Below are 20,063 nucleotides of genomic sequence, written 5' to 3' on the forward strand. Positions count from 1 at the left end.
GGATGAAGAGACCATTTACCACGGATTTGTTTTTTAGTGGGAATATGGAATAGGGAAGAGATGAGTTGAGCAAATTCTAAGTCCCAATTGTGGCACTTTCACAATACATATTGAAGGAAAAGCTTCTCTCTTATCACTACTTTGACTTTGAGATATCTGAAGGCTTTTTATGGTCTGTTGCAAAATTTGGAGGAATGTAGAGTTTCAGAAAGATAGCTTGTAGCCAATGGGTGGTTGCAGAATTCCTTTCGGGATGCGTACACAGAGGTAGAAGGGACGTGTTGACCAAAGGTGTATTTAATCTCAAACTTTTACAGGGTTCTCATTTTACCACGGAGATGTGTGGCACAATATAGTTTCCAATAACTGAGCTGACTGAGAGTCACTGGTGTCAGTTGAGTTGCAGACAATTCAGGAACAGTTGAAAAATGTGTGTGTCATAAGTCTCCATAGGTATAAAACTTTGAGCGGGTTCTTTGTACACATTTAAGGAGGATTATTTTAATACTTCAATATGTTGCCTATCTATAAATTTGCTGCTTTATTAAAGGGGAGGCTGAGTATTAAACTGATTCTGCTCATATGCTTACAACTTTGTGTGTCAGGCTAGTTCAGGTTATAGTGCTCTCACCTCTGAGTCAAGCCCCAAGTTGGAACTTTGAACTTGTATAGTCTACAGTATGACTCCAGTGCAGTGTGCTACGTTGTTAGAGATACTGTCCTTTAGGTAAGATGTTAAATCAAGGAGCTGTCTGCCTGTTTAAGTGGACATTAAAGATCCCACAGCACTAATCGAAAAGAGAAGGGAGTTTCTCCCAGAGTCCTACCCAACAATCCTCACATCAAAAGTATCAAATCCGTTCACTGGCCAAAGCTTTCTTAAGTACAATACACAGAATGAGTGTTTGGCTATAGGCAGTCAATTAATCAAGAAATTAAGTGAACAGCAAAAAAATGAGGATACAAATTATGCTTTTTTGTCCAAGCAAACTTGAATTAACATTTCCCTCATGTAACACATGCCTAATAATTGAATGGTCTGGCAAAACTGGGAACCTGAATTTAGAACTGATCCCCCCCACCTCTCTCCCACTCACCATAGCATGCTTTAAGTCTTCAGGTCTCACTGAGCCAAGTTTGAACATCCCGTCCCTTGACTCTTACCTAATATCAGAGAAACCATACTTAGAATACTGTGTGCAGTTCTGGTCCCCACATTATAGAAGGGATGTTGAGGCACTGGAGAGGGTGCAAAGGAGATCCATGATCCCAGAACTGAGAGGTTATACCTCTCAGGAAAGGCTGAACATACTTGGACTCTTTTCTCTTGAAAAGATGAGGGTATGGCGTGACCTGATAGAGGTCTTTAGAATGATGAAAGGTTTTGATAGGGTAGACACAGGGAAGATGCTTCCACTTGTGGGGGAGATCAAAACCAGGGGCCATCAATATAAAATAGTCACAAATAGATCAAATAGAGAAGTTAGAAGAAATTTCTTCACACAGAAAGTAGTGGGAATGTGGAACATGCTACCACAAGGAGTTGTTGAGGCAAATAGCATAGATGTATTTAAGGGAAAGCTAGATTGGTACATGAGGGAGAAAGGAATAGAAGATTATGTTAGAAGGCTTAGTTGAGGGAGGGCAGGAGGAGGCTCATGTGGAGCATAAACAATAATAATCCCTCCAAAACCAAAAACAATAATAAATTGGTCATTTTCAATCTGCGACTGTTTGTGGGACATTGCTGTGCGCAATTGGCTGCCGCGTTCGCCCACAAAAAATACAGTCAATTCACTTTACAGTGTGTTCTGTGAAGCGCTTTGGGACGTCCTCCCGACGTGAAAAGTGCTATATCAAATGCAAGGATTATTATTATTAAACACCAGCATAGACCAGTTGGGCCGAATGGCCTGTTTCTGTGCTGTATATTCTAATATATTTGAATGTAGGACATGAATTTACACATTGTGATCTGATTTTAAAAAAACACAGCTGGATTCCCAGAGAGAATGAAGGTTGGATATTCTGTTGCAGTGGTGGGAGCATTTAGTTGGTTGAGTGATTGAAAGTTAAGTGCTCTGCAGATTAAGAGTGAATGGTGTGAGACTGCTTTTCCTGATGAACGTCTTCTTTGTTTCCTTCAGGAGACGTAGTCTTTGGAGCTGAGAGGACCTGCTGACTGCGGAGGCTCCAGTACTATTTTGTTCCATTTTTATGGCATAAAAATGAATGTATTTCAAGAGGATTAACTGAAAAAACTAAGGTAAATGGAAAAAACATTATCTCAATTGTGTTACATTTTTAATTTTTTTTTAAAAATCCTGCTGATTTTATGTTCCAGTCGTTTAATTCTCTGCTCGTGAGTGAACTGCAAGCAAAGTATTTACTGATGCATGTTTATTGTTGTTTACCCTTGATCCAAAGTATTTTTTTTGTCAGGATGTCAGTTCTTTGAAGTTTCTCCCCAGGCTTCCAAGGTTGATTCGGTGATCTGCTCTCAGACCTTAGATAGGCATTCTGACAATTGGGCTGGGGTTGTCAAAGTCTGACCATAATCTGACAGTGGCTTTTACTCATCCTTTTTGCGGGAGGATTAGGTCGGAGATTTCTGCCACTTCATTAGTTCTACTTCAACGGAGTCAGCTGTGCAGTGTGGAGATTGAATGTACATGTTGTGGTGCTGCGACTTATAACAACAACAACTTGGATTTATATAGCGCCCTCCACGCCGAACGGCGTCTCAGAGCACTTCACAGTAATGGATCCCGGGGCCGAGCCAGGGGAGGGGGAGGAAGGTGACCAAAGGCGCGGTCGAAAAGAAAGGTCTTCAGCCGAGACCTGAAAATAGGAAGAGAGGGAGCCAGGCGAAGGAAGGGAGTTCCAGTGCCTCGGGGCGTAGTGGCTGAAGGTACAGCCGCCGAGGGTGGAGCGGAGGACTCGGGGGACGAGGAGGAGGCCAGACCCAGTGGAACGAAGGCAACGGGCATTGTTTTGAGGAGAGAGGAGGTCAGAGAGGTAGGGGGGTCCAGAGGAGTGGAGGGATTTGAAGACAAGAGTGAGGATCTTGAAGTCGATCCTCTCTGGGACAGGCAGCCAGTGCAGTCTGGCAAGGACTGGGGTAATCGGGGAACAGAGTTTGGTGTGGGTAAGAATGCGGGTGGCAGAGTTTTGTATGACCTGGATTTTATGGATGGTAGAGAAGGGGAGACCGGCGAGGAGGGTGTTTGAATATCCAGCCGAGAGGTGACAAAGGCATGGACGAGGGTTTCAGCGGCTTTTGGAGTGAGGTATTGGTGGAGACGGGCGATGCATCGGAGGTGGAAGAAGGCGGTCCTGGTGAGGGACCGGATGTGGGGCGGGAAGGGTAATTGGGGGTCAAACCTGACGCCTAGGTTGCGTACGGGTTCGGAGAGTTTTAGGGGGAGGTCGGGTAGGTGGAGGAGGTGAGAACCGTGTGATTTTAGATGTTGACGACAGCCAAAGAGTATGGCTTCCGTCTGTCACCGTTCAGCTGAAGAAATTTTTCGCTCATCCAGCCCCTGAGGTCTGACAGGCAGCCTGACAGAACATCAGGGGACTGGGGGTCGCAAAGAGAGGTGAAAAAATAGAGTCGGGTGTCGTCCGTATACATGTGGAAATGTACCCCATATCTGTGGATGACATCCCCAAGAGGGAGCATGTAGATCAGAAAGAGGAGGGGCAATAGTGGCTGGGGTTTGAGGGATCTAGGGAAGGTATTTTGAGGAGGGGGTGATGACAGAAATTTTAAGGGAGGCAATGACTGATCCGGAGGAGAGGGACTGGTTGATGACATCATCCAGTTGTGGGCAGAGGAGGGGGAGCTGGGTGACCAGCAAGTTGATCGGGAGGGGTTTGAGGCAGCAGGTGGTGGGTTTCATTGAGGTGATGGTGGGTGAGAGGGAGAGATACTTATAATAATAACCAGACTTTTTGCATATGATATAGCACCTTATTCATGTTGAAATGTCTCAAAGCACTTCACAGAATGTTTCTGTAAAATGTAGTAATAACTGTATTTTTAGGCAAAAACAGCAGCAGCCAATTTGCGCACACCAGTTATGAAATGAATATCCAATTCTTTACTCTGTACTATTCGTTTTGACCATGATTCCTGTAGCCTATTAGTTAGAGCACTCGCTTTGTAGACGAGAGGACCTGGTTTTGGTTCCCGAGCAGGGCAAAACCTTAGGCAAGTTTCCTTACTCCACACGCCTCTGTTTACCTAGCAGTAAGTAGGAATCCAGTTGTTAGTCGATTGGCGCATCCCTAAATAAAAATAATAATCATTTGGTCAATCCATGACTGTTTGTGGGACACTGCTATGTGCAAATGGCTGCCACGTTTCACCCACAAAATATACAGTCAATTCACTATATAGAATGCAGTATATTCTGTAAAGTGCTTTAAGGCGTCTCAATGACGTGATAGGGCACTAGATCAAATGCAAGGATAATATTATTATTATTTTCTCCAGGTAAGGGAGCTCACTTGCTCACATTCCTTTGCCGATGCCAGTCGATAACTCAGGACTAGAAGCCACCCAGCTCAGCTCTGGTGCCTTTTGCTCTGACTTTCTCTTACCCCATCTCTGCAGGAACGCACTTGAAGAACGCACTCCTCCCCTTACAGTGCCTCCATTTGGAAGCGGGCCACGTGGTAAATTGATTGCTTGAATGTATATGTACCACCAAGCCATGTTATTGCAGTGTACCCTGTACTGCTGGTGTTGCTCAGGATATTTTAATCAAAAAGTGGAGGAAGGGGAGATGAAGAAATGGTGAGTCATTTGTAAAGTGGAGATGATGGCAGACAAAGCAGCTTTGAGTTTTGATTGAATGTTTGTGCTCTGGATGTTCTGCTCACTTAATGAGGCTGAACCTACAGTGATGTTTCTGCAAGATATAAACATTGCACAATTGTAATTTAACCATTCTTTGTAATAACTTATTCTCAGGAGTACAAACTTAAACCTGAACAATTCCCAATTGGTTGGATATTTGGTCCTATCGTTCACTCCAGATACTCAAGTGCAGTTATGTTTATAAAGCCATGGAGGGCGGTTTCTTTCAAAGGTGTAGAGTCTTTGCAGAGGTTGTGGCTGGCAATGTGAATGTTGTTTCATTGGATGGCAGCAACTGAATAGACCAGCCTGAGCTCCACTTCTCTGAGAGAGATTTGTACCAAAAACAAAACTGACCTTAGAGAATCATTTAATCTTAAGGTTTATTCAGGTAAATTTTATTTGAGAGCAAACACACATGGAAAAGGGACAGAGCTGGACATTGTCACTGAGAGGGTAGTCAGCCCAAAATGATAATCCAAAGGGGAAAAGTAAAGTGAAAGAGAACAGTAGAAAAGATGGTGAATGAGGATGTGGATTTTATTATTTTCCTTCGTTTTCCTCGCGGTGGGCAGGAGATGGAGGAGGCAAACAGCTTCTCTTTGAGGCTGGGTCAGCTCCAAAGTGACAAACCCAGGGTTGGAATATCAGAATTGAGTCAACTCTCTATGGCGGTCTTGGTAATAATACTTGCATTTGGTAGTCCACTTCTTGAGCCAGGCAGGACCACGGTTCTCCAGGAAGATGGATCAGTCAGACTGGTTCGTCACCAGGACTTGGAGAGCAGACTGATCTCTGGACCTGTGATTCTTCCCATTCAGCTCCTGTTAATCCTGCAAGCCCTAATGGTTAGGGTGGTCCTAGCCGGATAAGCAGTGAGAAACTTGACAGACAGGTTTCACAATGGCAAGATGTGCAGTCTTAGCTGGTTAATCTCTGGGGTCCCCAAGCTTTGGCTCTTGTAAGCCTGTGCCCAGTCCATTCCAGGATTAGGTGAGTATCCCTCTGGGGCACTCCATATCAAACAAAGAGAAATTTGCATACTTATGTGGAACTCTCAGTAATTTATTTTGGATTTGGGTTTCTTCACAAGTCAGACACTTGGCTGACCAAAATAGCCATTTATTTTGTAAAAGCCATTTGTTTAGGTGTCAGCCAGGCTCAGTTGGTAACACTGTTGTTTCTGAGTCAGAAGATTGTGGGTTCAAGCCCCACGTTGGAGCTTAGAACTCAGTCTATGCTGATGTTCCAACGCAGTGCTGGGGGGAATTGCTGCATTGATGGAGATACAGTCAATATGGACCAAGTTTGAAGCTGAGATCTCGTCACAGTGACCTATGAGTCACTGGATTAAGGCACCGTCAAACCTTTAGCAGACCAAAGTATTGGTTTTCTTTGATTTATTACATCTGGTTCAATGATTACAGATGATTCATTTTATAAAATATTGTCTTTGTCAGCCGAATGATTCAGGGAATGAATTCTTTTTATTAAAAAAAATCTTCAATCGCTATTTGCAGCACTTTAATTATTTTCATAGCTTTGTGCTGTTTCTCCCAAATCTTTATTTTCGGTTTTACTTCTCGACATCAGATCCATTCACAATCAAAGGGAACACTCAGTGCTCTCAGAGAAAATCAATTTTATTTTCTAGTGAAACCTCTTGCAGATCTATTGTTTCTTGACCACATGGGGAAGAGGGACAGTTGCAATGGAACAGTGAATGATGACTAGTAGTAAAACACAACCTTTTATGAGAAGCATATTTTTAATGCTAATATATTTAATAAAGAAGGCTGGATGTTTTTAAGGCAGGTTAGGATGATAATCATAAAACCTTATGTTATTCCAGCCCTCTCAAATGATTTCCATCTACTCCCAGTTTTCTGCTATTGATTTCGACGTGACCGTCCATTTGCTTGTCTTAGAGGAGCTGATAACGGACACCAGGTCTATTGTCGTTTACCTGGGTTTCACTTTCATTTCTAGTCAAAATTTGTTTTGTAAACATTTCAAGAGGTTTACTTTGACATGAAAAGCGCTGGATAGATACAATTTATTATTACTGAATTATAAATGATTCCTTAGTCTTCTCCAATTGAAGGTATAAGTTACCAAATGCTGTCTCATGTAAATCCTACAAAGGGTTACTTCTTTTCTAGGAGTTTAGGAAGAACAAACTAAATGCCCCTTTCAACAACAACAACAAGATTACATTGTATAGTGCCTTTCACGTCGGGAGGACATCCCACGGCGCTGGACAGTGTACAGTATTTAAGACCCGAGCTAGGTAAGGGAGGGGAGGGGAAGGAGGGTGGCTGATGACATGGTCGAAGAGGAGGGTTTTGAGGCGGGACTTCAAGGAGGCTAAGGAGGGGGTGAGGTGGAATGATTGGGGGATGGAATTCCAGAGGTTGGGGGCAGAGTGGCTGAAGGCTCTCCCGCCAATGATGGGGCGGGGGGTACGTGGAGCAGGCCCGAGCTGGCTGAGCGGAGGGAGCTGGTGGGTTGATAGGGGGTTAGGTCGCAGAGGTAGGGTGGAGTGAGGCCATGGAGGGCTTTATAGGTGAGGACCAGGATCTTGAACTGGATCCTCTGAAGGATAGGGAGCCAATGGAATCGAGCTCACTGGAAGATGCAGACAGTTGGGAGCTGACAGGATGTTTTCAAATCTACTGAATATTGTTTTAAGTTTACTAAACCAGCGCATGTTGTAGAAACTAATAAGCCATCTCGGACTGAGTTCAAGGCTGCTGTGACCCAGTCTCAGTATTCAGATCACATCTGCACATTGTTCTTTCTTTCCTACATGGCTGATGACTTTCGCTGTTTATGATTCTCTTCCCCCTTTTCTCCCCGCGTTTCCTCCTGAAGGAGCTGATTCTTGTCAGCTTATGGATCCACATCACCTCCTGGGTATTTGCCCACGTTTTGCTCCATGGCTGTGGGGGTGAATGAAAGCTGAGCCCAATCTGGCCTTCCTCCAGCTTCAACTTCCAGCTGGAATCATTAAGATTCAATCCGAAGCGGAAACCTGGCTTTCACTTCCCTTCAAGAGGCAGTGAAATCAGATCCAAAGCCCCCAATTGTGATTCTCCAGAGATCATCTACAGTATTTACTCAAATCTAAGGTGCTGGCAGATTTTAGAGGTTTTTTGGGAGTGCGGGGGGGAGTAACTACTGCAATTCTACAAGGCTGTGCCAGGCTCATCGATTGCAAAGACACCCCTAATGTTGGCGGTAATTTTTGATGAAAACACCCACATCATAGATCTGGGTAATTTTGGTCATTCAGCACACACCTGAAACCTTCTGCTCTGTATGGTGCAGGTTTACACCAAGGAGTGCATTTATGCACTGGTCCATCTATGTGTATCTGAGCTTTTTGATCAGGTTACAGCTTGGTAGCTAAATCCCAGGCATCATATACTTCTGCAAACCTGAATGGTATTTTTTATTAGGTCTCTCTTCCTGTTGCTTGTTGATCAAACCAAGCAGGACTGACATCATTACTCCTACGTGTTTATTTTTTTTTCTCCTCCTCTGACACACGAACAGATTAGCATCCACTTCAAAGCCATCTATGCGAGGCATTGAATGACAGATGTAGTGCTGGAGCCCTGGAGCAGAACATCTAAGCTGCTTTCCATATAGCCATATTCCAAAATCCCTGTTCAGGAGTGCAGTGCAGTGTCCAGAGGTTTTAATTCTCTTTACTTAACTCCACAGTTTCAAAGCATTGCCTTATGCTAGTTGCCAGCTTTACTTTGACCAGGTGACCATTCTATGAGACTTGCGGCCTTTTAACCTGTTGGGTACATTGCAATCTATCCTCACCAATACCAACATAATTGTACAATTCCAGCAGTAGATAATAATCCTGAATGAGTTCCAGGGTAGATGCTGTTCCCCTAGCTCAGGGGAACTTAAACTGATTGCATTCTGTCTGAGATCAAGCGAATTAAGTTCAAGATCAAATATCCGTATGTAGATTGTAACTTGATGAAGATGTGAGAAGGCTGGCTTCAGTTTGTTAGATTTTATATTCTGGTCTGAGGAGCAGCCAGATTGCAGTACAGGTTAATTGGGGACACTTTACCTCATATGAACTTGATAAGGAGAGATCTGCAAATCATCCTTTTTTTAATTGTTTTTATGGATTTGCAAAAGTGCTCCCCATTGGCGAAGTAACTTAGTGGCAATTTTACTGGCACCTCGAAGCCACAGAAAAAGTGCTTTTCGACTTTCTCATGTGCAGGGAATGACTTGTGAGAGCTCATCTCGAAAGAGATTTTAAGTCGGAGCGGAATTCTGACGAGTTCGTGTGATGTACAGGGATTTCCCTCCAGAAATTGCAGTTTATGTTGCAAGGCACTTTTGCTGGTAGTGAGGCATAAATAACACCAGGAAGAGCACTTTTTCAACTCCATTATCTTATCTGATTTTTATGGGGTCTCAACACACACTGTTTCACTTACACTGGTGAATGCTTTGTTCCGCAATTAAAATGGTTCCCTTGTAACAAAAGGTTGACAAGCTTCACAAAACCAAGTGCATTAGACCCCTACATCTCACTTTGATATTGCCATCGCTTGTTATTCTGCAAACACAGTGGCGATAATCACTTGGGAGCTGCCTGCCAGAATAGAATGTTTTGTTTTTCCCTTTTATTGTTCTAGTTTCCAAGTTTTCTAATTATTTTGACTTTAAGTTCAAATTTTTTTTAAACAAAAAAAACCTGATTTTATCTCCCAAGAACTACTGCTACAGGTAAACTTGCATAAATGATATGATTTATGTGAAGTATGAGTTACGGGTAAATTCACTTAAGTCTTATTGGCTGACTTAATACCACTTATCTTTTGTGATATGAAGACGGGCCAAGACCTTCTTTTTCGTGCTTGTTTCAAATACAGCACTGCGTGTAGAATACTTGATCAATGAAGCCGGAAAGTCCGATAGTAACGATACAAGTTAGATGATTTGCATAGGATTTAGGATTATTTGGGACCAAGAAACCATTACAATTTTGCATTTATCCAACTTGTAAAATACCACTAGTGCAAAAAAATCTAAGTAGTTTTGGTAGGAAAATTAATGGGACTCCGATGCATGTACAGCTTAGGTAATTATACAATTTATAACAAAACAACTTGAGTGGGTTTACGTTTACTACTAATCCTTGCATTTGATTACTGCCTGTGACACAAATCACATACATGGTGGATCACAGATAATTTCTGTAAAGTGTAGTGACTATGAGAAAACCGCCTCTTTCTCCCCATCTTCTCTGCACCAACATCAAGAATCATGAGATTGAGTCATCTCATCTTGCATCACTGCACAAAGCTTGCCACACGTTGTGAGAAGCAAATTTGCTCAGAGAGCATAAGTATGTGACATAAACACACCCCTTTGAGTTTGGGGGTAGAGGGAGCTACACTGTACATCTAGGTTTCAGAAAGCAGAAATGTGTTCTTTTGATCAGTACTACTACAAATAATGATAATAACCTTACATTTAGTATAGGGCTTTTCACTTCAAAAGGACGATCTCAAAGTCCTTCTCAGGATATATAGAAAATTGTAATTGTTGTGTAATTTGCGGTCTTCATCTCAAAAGACCAAATAAATCATCACAAAATTACTCATTTAAGAAAATGTTCATGAAGAATAATTCCGCCAACTCTTTGTCCATAAGATCATTTTGTCTTAAAATTTAAGATTGTGCATTATTGTGAAAATGTCTTATATTGGGTCTTGATTTAGAAGCTAGTTCTTTTTAAGAACTGCTGAAAACAAGCTACCAAATTAAACAGTTCTCCATGATCTTAAATTTAAGGCAAAATGATCTTACAGACTAAGTTGAATATTGCACCCAATGTTTGTAATATATTAGGTCTTTGAATATAAAATATTTGAACCTGTTAAAGGCCATACCTGTTCGCATGGAAACTTTGCTGGGATTGGTGGCAGGGGGATGAAAGAATTGCAGGTTTGAAGCTGACACTGTGCCCAGTGCTATTGTTTAACTGGTAATGAAATCAGAAATCAAGAGTATTCAATAGGCAACAGACCTGAAATGTATTGCTCATTGTGCCTTTGAAGCAGAAGTGAAACCCACCAGAATTACAGGGTCACCGCCACAGAGCAGGTTAAATTTACTGATTTTTATATTGTCGCAATGGGACCCGATCCTTTTTATCAGTAAAGCTTTTGTGGGGAACCCGTGAGCTGTGGAGCGAGTGGGGAAGGGTGACTGTATTCCAATTCCGTGCCAGGTGGTAGGAGGAAGCAACATCCACTGGCTTGACATGGGCTGAATACAGCAGGCTTGAAGTGATGCCGAAACAAACAGAGAGGTCATAGGGTGGATGAATGGGGGGTCATGCGGGCAATCTTGGGGTATATTTTGTTACTTTCCAAAATGAGCAGGCTTTTAAAACCTCGAGTTTGGAATGATAGCCCGGATTGAATACTATCCTAATTGTAAAAAGGAAATAAGGTTTGATTCAAGAATGGGGACGACAAGCTATCAGTGGGGAATTTTTTGGGGGTTATTTAGAATTGTCAGCTACTTATTTCTTTTGCGTTTTTTTGTTCTCATTTTCTTTCTCTGGTGAAATGTGCTATATTTACTGCATTACAACTGAGAAACACAATGATTTATTTAAGGGAATATTAGGACATTAACAGTCAAATAAAAATATCACAACAAAGAGATTCCAGTTATTATAACATGGTTCAGTAGACTGTGTCTCACAGAAAAGGACGTGATATGGACACTCCTGAATTCCCAACTTAAGAATATTTTCATGTTGCTCAAATGTATCCTAAAAGTTTTTTTTAATCAAAATGACAGCGATTCGCTGCTTGTTTCAAAAGGCTGCAATGTTCTCAGAGAATATAATTCATAAGATTGGGCAGTTAGCAGGCCTTTGTGTATGAAAGAAGAATGAAATGCCACAAGGGTCATCCTCATGGGATCTGGCACGTGCCAGAAGAAAGCTTTCCGCTTCACAGCAGAGTCTTTAGTTCCAGTCAGTGTCCCGCACACTGCAATCTGGAGCATTTTAGAATGATTGAAACATCAGTGAAACTTCAAATGCAGCAGGAAAAACAAGCTCGAAACCCTGGAGCAGATTTGGAAGAAGTAGAAAAAGGGCTGATTAAATTTGTTTTTATAAAGTGGCGGGTTCACTTCCACTGCTTGGGATGTAGGCTGTGAATTGCCCCTGGTAATGTTTGAGATTCCTTAGAAAACCAGAAGTGTTTACTTTACGAAAGAATCCATGGTATGTTGGCAGAACAGAGCATGCTTAAACCTAATACTCTGGTAATAGACTAAAACATTCCTTTTTATGATGACAGAAGAAATCCCAATCCATTTCAAAAAAATAAATTCATGCACACTGGGAACATATAAGTAAGTGTCTTAAGATATCTGCAGCTTGCAATTTTCTCCTTATTTTTAAAAAAAAGTCAGTTTTGTTCGCATTGAGTCATACTCTACAGAATGAGGCGGTTCAGATCTTTTCTGTTTGAGAGTAGACAACATGCCATTTTATTACCATTTGTCCTTGCAAAATCATTTTAGGGGGATTTGTTTGAAAAATTATAAAGTGCTAGGCAGGTGTTTAACGTCAAGTTAAAAACAAGCAAGTGTAAATTTATACATTTTTCATATCAAAGCGAAAGTGAAGCAGGCTAAAGGTAGAGACTATGAACCTTGGTATCCACATTTTGTTCTTGGCTAGATACTGAGCAAATAACCTCAAAGGTTTGCCACAAGCTTTGCTTAATAAGAATACAATGTTCCAGTGGCACAAACGTATGGCGAGAGGTTCAGATTGTATTCAGTCAGCTCAGATTGTATTCCACTGCACTTGACGAGAGTTTAAAAAAGTATTTAATTGAGACTTATTTCCTCAGGTGAAAGTTGACCTCCCCCTCTTTACCCCAATGGTGGATATGGGCTGATTTTAGTATTATACTGTTTCCAGCTCCAGGGCACTGCTGATGAGAGCCCATGCAGCTCCTGTTAACCCTGCAAGCCAAAGTCCTAATGGGTAGGGTGGTCCTAGCTGGACAAGCAGCGGGAAAGCTTGCAAGACAGCAATATCAATGGCAGGCTATGTGGTTTTAGCTGGTTAGACTCCAGCAGTACCTGAGTGCATACTCTGGGGTCGCCCAAGCCTTGGTTCTTGCCAACGTAATACTTTCCAGAACTAGGAAAGCAGGATTTGTCCCTCCAGGTAGAGAGTCCGCATTCCATTCCAATAATGTATCTCTGGGATTTCCATGTGTAGGTGGGATGCATGGAAATCTCAGCTTGATTTGAATACATTTAAGCATGGTGAAGGGTTTCCGCATGTGTCAGAACCCGGCTGTCCAAAAAAAATATTGTTTCCAGCTGACTTAGATGCTGCAGGCCTGCAATGGTTACAGGTCAGGATGAAGTAGGTAGATGTGTTCACAGGGAGTGTGTGTGTGGGAATACAATCCAATTTTTTGTTACACTATCATCTGTAAATGGGCCGTGGCAGAACATGTGCTGTGGTTTATAAATGACAGTGTTAGTAGTTATTTACCATTCCTTTACCTCTTGCCAGGATTGGCACATATTATTCTAAGAATGGAGGCAGTTGACCTTTTCCCAGGCTTCTGGCCATTGACATGGCGAAGTGTGAGAGCGTTTGAGTCCTCTAATATTTTCCTTGTTTCTGATGAAGTATCTTACTTGCATCCAACGATCTATTTAACGGCATTGCTGAGAATTGATTAATTTCACCTAGATGGACGATCTAACCTTGGGAGTCAAGTACTCAGCTGCTCGAGCCTCACCGCAACATATTGCTAAGGTAATAGGTTTGTAAATGTATTATTAAGTGTATTTAATATATTGCAGAGACATTCATTTGATGTCTGAGAGAGTTGAACACGGAATAATTGGCCAGAGAAGGATTACATGTAGGTTGCAATGTTTCTGTGCTTGGAATTGGCTGTTGAGTGCATTGTATGGGTAGGGAGGCCATCAATGAAATACTATCGTAGAACATAATTGGTGCTGATTTGGAACAAAATGTCACAATTGACATGCAACATTGAGGTTTAAAAACTACAGAGAGAAAGATTGTATATTCATAAATCATAACAACTTGCATTTATATAACACGCTTCACATAGGAGTGTTGGATGGGTGAGCAAAGGAGGACATAATACACTAAGAACTAGGGCTGTTGACCTCTGTCCAGGCTTTGTCTTTGTTGTTTTGACATAATCACAGATGAGAGGAATCCAATGTTCAAAAATCTTTTTCGGTGAGATTTCTTAATAAAGTGAGTGGTATCATTCTGGTAAGAAAATCCTGGAAGCTAGGGAGTTTTATCTCGGGAGTTAGTTACAGTAAAAACATTATTTTTTTGACTTGGTGTTTGTAGAAGATGGGTCCTGCTTTTAATACAACTGAAAATTCCCCTGTTGCATTTGCAGAGCACAAAGTAACACCTGTCCATTTCAAAGCCAATTCCATCATAAAGCCCATTACCTAATTTTCAGAATAGTTAAATGGATCATCTAGCAGCAAATAATAATGATAATAAAAATATTAATCTTGCATATGAACACCACCTTTCACATCAGGGGGATGTGAAAGCACTTCACAAGATTTACTGTAAAGCGTAGTGACCATGCTATTTATAAGCGAACACAACAACCAGTTTGCACATGCAATGTCCCTCAAATAGCTAGTGACTTAATAATTTTATCTTGGGGATTGGTGGCCAGGACAGCGGGAGAAACTCCCTTCTCTTTTTGAAATGTTTGTGATCTTTAATGTTCACCTAAAAAGGCAGATGGGAGCTTGGTTTAATATCCCACTGCATTGGAGTGTCAGCCTAGATTTATTCCTGACATGTGGCTTGAATCCACAACCTTCTGACTCAGAGGTGACTGCTACCAACAAAGTTTTCAATAAAATCAAGGTTCTAGGAAATGGCAATGAAGTAAAAATTTCTACGAATTCACCAAAAATATCCGAGTACACTATTTGTTCCAGGAAGCTGCCCAAAAATGTTGGATGTGAAATTACAGGCCTGAAAACAGCACTGAGAAGATGTCTGCTTTGTCTAATTTTGCACATTTTGTTTTTGCTACTGCATTAAGTTACCCCAGCACAAGTAGTGTTCCAAGATGGCAGTACCAGTCTGTGGGTTAAATTTAAATTATCAGTAAATGGAAAAAAAGCACAGTAATCCTTGTACTAATCCTCTTTAGTAAACTTGAAGAATAAAAATAGTAACGTATAAAGAAAGAAAACACTGAATATGCCAGTCGCCATGCAACAGCACTTGAAGGACGGTGATGTAAGCAAATTCACTTTTCAAAGAAGAAAGCCTGTATCCTGGCCAACAATCTGTCAGATAAATTGGTCATCGTTTCTTTGTGGGACATTTCTTTGCACACATTGGTTGCCATGTTCATCTTCAAATATTTACACAGACTGCACGGAATGAGGTCATTTTGCCCAATCAATCCATAATCCATACCAAGTTTATACCCGGGTCTCCCTGTGCAAAAACAGTGCTTTCTTATTCCATATAAGGATATTATTTAAAATGTAGACTTGTTCACAATATTTATGAGAGTCAATTTACAGCTGATGTCCACTGGCTCAATAAAGGGCTATTTAACAGTTAAGAAAAACTGTTCCAAATGTTAAAACATGCAACAAAAGGAATCAGAAGGTGTTTCTTGCACTTTAAATTGTATGCTGATGATATTTCAGTGATTGGTTCAGAATGGAAACCTAGAGCAATGACTATCCAAATTAATTGACATAAAAGTACAGCACTAAACTATACTGGCAGAAGCCAAACTTGATGTAAGTAGAGATATAATAGACATTTCTATGACGTGATAAGGAGCTTTATCAAATGCAAGGATTATTATCAAAAAAAGTGTTCAGGGTTTCTTTGTGATTACCAAAATGAGATTGCACAGAGTAACAGGAATGCACTGTGCAGTTTGTACCCTTTCCAAAATTGTATGGCAGCTGTTCATGCCTGTACTCAAGAACAATTACAATACAAAAATTACATTTGTAAATCCCCTTTCACATCGGGAGGACTTCCCAAGCTGCTGAACAGTCAAGGATTAGGACCTGAGCAGTGGGAGGGGTGTGAGGGGGAGTTGGGATCAGTGAGGCTGGAGGGCAGAGAATGTAGAAGGGTGGCCAAAGGCATGGTCGAAGAGGACCAGAGCCATCTGCATGTTTAGTGTTCACATTCTGACTGTAACATGCTGAAGACATGTTCCTCAAATGGGATTAAACCAGGTAGGAATTCTGTGTCACTGTCACAGGAAACGCTGTTACTCCACATGTTGTGGGTTAACTAAGGCATTAAAAGCTGTGTCAGGAAACGAGACGTACTGACCGTGAAGAGAATTAAATGCAGTAAGTTGTGTATTTTTATTTGTTTTCATTGGTCATGCCTTTTTGGCACAATTTGAAGTAACTGTTCTGCTAATTCAGCCCACCTGGAGCCTGTGGGTCTGGATATGTTTTGGGTATGAGTTGAGAGAGCCAACAATTAGATACACTTGTCTACTTTTTGCTAACCAGAAATGTTTTGTGTTGTTTTCAGACAATGGGAAATTCGTACGCTGGGCAACTTAAATCAGCCCGTTTTGAAGAGGCTCTTCACAATAGAATAGAAGCATCTCTTCGCTCCAACAGTGTTTCTCCTCGACCAATCTTCTCTCAGTTGTATCTGGAGTCAGACAACCCATCTCTCTCCCCTGAAGGTCAATATAAGTTTTAAGCTGTATTGACAATTATTTAAGAAATGAAATAGATCTTTCTGTGTGGGTGTGTATGGTCTGTATTGTTTGTAGTGTGTGTGTTTGAGGCGGAGAATCAGAAATGGTAAGACCCGAGCTGAAATAATAGTTCATTTTATCTTCAATTCTGTAGCTCTCGAACTTTTTGGAAGATAGCACATGCTTTTCTCCACATTGACGAGTTGTTTGCTTTCAAGGCCTATCTGGGAAGGGAGGGAGGGTAGGTGGGGTGTCTTTGTAGCTGAGTTGGTTCCAAGGCAATGTGCTTGGTAACAGAAGGTTGGAATCATGCCAGTGCTCTGTGGCGATCCCAGTAATCTGGTTCTGGTTCCTGAGCCAGGCAAGTCTGCAGTACTCAAGGGCATTGGTAATGATAGTGCTCTCAATGGCAAGTTATGTGATTTTTAGCTGGTTAAACTCCCAACAGTACCCCAACACACACTCTGAGGTCCCCAAGCCTTGTCTCTTGCTAACATGTGCCTAATACTCCTTGAAATTAGCTAAGCAAGGAGAGAGTCCAGGGAAAGAAACTACATTCCATTCCAGGCACAGGAAAATTTCCATGTTTAAGTGACTTACAAATGTGGAACTCTCAGTCTAGTTTGGATACTCTTAAGCATGGTGATGGGCTTCCATATCTGTCAGACACCCGACTGACCCCTCCCCAACAAAATCGCTTTTTCCTTGTTTCTTATTGGTACTTATAATGTGATTCCTGTTTTAAATGAGCTAAGTATTATTGATCAAAGTATTTGTAGGTTGACTACTTATCAAGTAATCATGTAGGCATCAAGTGATCCCCATTGAAAACTTTGTGCCTGAATGCACCAAGAACTGGAATGTGAAGTATATTATCCACTTCGATCCCAGAAAATAAAGACAGTATTGCATCTGACATTAGTGTAACTGTGGCCTGTTTTCTGTGTCTGAATCTATGTGAACAGCCTAGCTCTGTGGAAGAGTGAACAACTGTGACTTAATGTATTGACTTAATGTATCCCGTGATATAAGGCTTTGTTTGAATTTCTTCTTTGTTTTAAAATCTTGGCTGGATCCGTAATTAGATTGAAGTAAGAGGTAGCTGTACTCATCTTAGTAAATATTCAAACCAACATATATTATACTTGTTTGTAAAAATCTGCCTATCCTTACTGCACTGGTAGAGTAGAAGATTTCAAGTGGCTACTGTAACACATGTAAATATTTTGAAGTGCTATAGATATGCAGTAAATGCATCTATTCCATGCTCAGGCCTACAACCACTGACTGACTTGCCAGTAAAGTTAAGAGGCCCTTCTAAACTGTGTTAACACGTGGTGCAAATACATTGACTGAAACATAAAGTGAATCTTATTACTTTAGCCATTCACTTAAATTGCATTACTGTTTCATGAACTTAATTTTGATGAAATTGAATGATGGCCAGTTTGGGATGTGTACTCTTTTGTGTCTCCTCTGAGAGCACAGATACCCATGTCTGAGAGCATTGTGTTGATGTACATGCTGGCTTTCGTCTTCGTGAGTACCTCACCCCTGCAGCTGTTATTGGTTGTTGAGTCTAGATTGTGAATATTGATATGCTATTCAACCAGGGGAGGAGGATTACGGCTGAGTCTTCCCCAATGTTCACACAGATATCACTGTGTTGTTAGGAAGAGCAGAATTTTGGCTGACTGTTTTCGTTCTCCAGTCCAAGGTCTCTGAGGGCACTCAGTTGAACTAAGTTAACAGCACACACCAGAAAGTGGAACATATGAGCTTTCTCGTCTGTATGGCTCAGTTGCACATTGGCTAGTGTCTTTACCAGTTGAGTCATTGGAGAAAGCATTGAGAATTAATACTCATGCCCTGGAGCTGTTTTATTTTAGAAGAGAAATTATAGATGTTTTAATCCCAACATCTTTAGCTCTATAACCTGTGACTTATTTCATTGAGAGGGGGCAATATGCTCCTCCCAGGCTTCTGACCATACATTTGGAATGAATGTATGGTGGGAGGTGTAGACAACCTTTAGTTACCTTTCCTTAGTGCCTCATACTGACAGATTGTTTAACATCAGGAAATGGCTATGTAAGGATTGCATTTAAGATCCGCACTCCTTCGAAGGTTGGTGCAGTGTGTCACATGCTTTGAAGTCCATTAACACAAAACATAAAGCATTAAACCACCAGCTGCAGTGTAAGATCAAACTGGCAGAGTTCATAATTTGTTTCTTTCAAGAAGTCCTTTCCAGATAGGGCTGCATATACTAGGTCAAGGCAAGCATCGTATTTTTTATCTAGAGCCTTCTTAAGTGGAAAATGTGAGACATTGTTCTCATCACCTGCGTATAACTTGCAATTTCAACCGAATTGAGCATGTGTGACTAATTCTGATCAAATGTAGCATTTCCTGGCAATGAAGACATTTTGATTTGGTAACTAGGTCTGACACATGCAGAAACCCATCACCTTGCTTTAGACTATTCAAACACACCTTGCTTACAATTATTCCAGAATATAATGTACAGGTTGGCAAGAGCCACAATTTGGGTTGGGGTACTGCTGGAGTTTAACCAGCTGAAACCACATAACTTGCCATTGAGAGCACTGACTGGCAATCCTCCTGCTGCTTGTCCAGTTCGGACCACCGCACTGTTAGGGCTCTGGTTTACAGGGTTAACAGGAACCAAGTGTAATAAATCCCTGTTCCCAGTGACCAGTCTGCCCCTCCAAGTCCCGCTGATGATCCAGGCTGGGTGGTTTGTCGTCAGCAGTGCCCTGGAGTACTGCAGACCCACCTGGGCCTCAGGAACCGGATTAGTTAATTCTGACATTCCATTGTCCAGCATGTCACCTTGGAGGCCATCTCAGCTCCAAGGAGCTTACTTTCTAATTATCACTAATTGTTCATTGAGGAATATAGAGATCCTTGACTGGCTCCTTTTCGCCTCCTCTAACAAATAGCTTTGATGTACAAGCCCTTCTATCAGACTAATACTATCATTTGCTTCCTGAACTTTTAAGCATAATGGGAACTTATTCATTTGACAACAACAACAAACAAAAATACATTTGTATAGCGCATTTCACGTTGGGAGGACGAGGTGCTAGAGTGACAAGACAAAGAGGTGGGTGATTTTACAATGGCTCTTGATTTGGAAGTTGGTCTGCCACAGTTCTTTTTAAGAAACTTGACTTCCAAATGAAAACTGGATTGGATGTAAAGTAAGAATGTTATAAAATTCTACACATTATCTTAAAGCCACGACAATGAGAAGTTTCAGGCCTCAGTTGGCATAAACGGCACCCTATCCTTTCCGATCATGTGGTGGTAGGTGTGGTTTATTTTATGTAGTGATTTATTTATTGGGCTAACTT

At 41.4% G+C, this 20,063-nt stretch overlaps 1 protein-coding gene across 1 annotated transcript in view; it reads left to right on the forward strand.

Annotated features, from left to right (window-relative positions):
* The window catches only part of greb1l (GREB1 like retinoic acid receptor coactivator), a 144,005-nt gene that overhangs the window by 55,518 nt on the left and 68,424 nt on the right, over positions 1-20,063 (forward strand). Inside the window, exons 2-3 of the mRNA XM_007900925.2 lie at positions 2,148-2,266; positions 16,509-16,668. Coding sequence (XP_007899116.1) covers positions 16,512-16,668 — 157 coding nt within the window. The 5' untranslated portion in view covers positions 2,148-2,266; positions 16,509-16,511. The remainder of the gene's footprint in view (positions 1-2,147; positions 2,267-16,508; positions 16,669-20,063) is intronic.

The sequence above is a fragment of the Callorhinchus milii genome, unplaced genomic scaffold (assembly GCF_018977255.1).
Source record: "Callorhinchus milii isolate IMCB2004 unplaced genomic scaffold, IMCB_Cmil_1.0 Scaffold2, whole genome shotgun sequence".
NCBI classification, from domain to species: Eukaryota; Metazoa; Chordata; class Chondrichthyes; order Chimaeriformes; family Callorhinchidae; genus Callorhinchus; species Callorhinchus milii.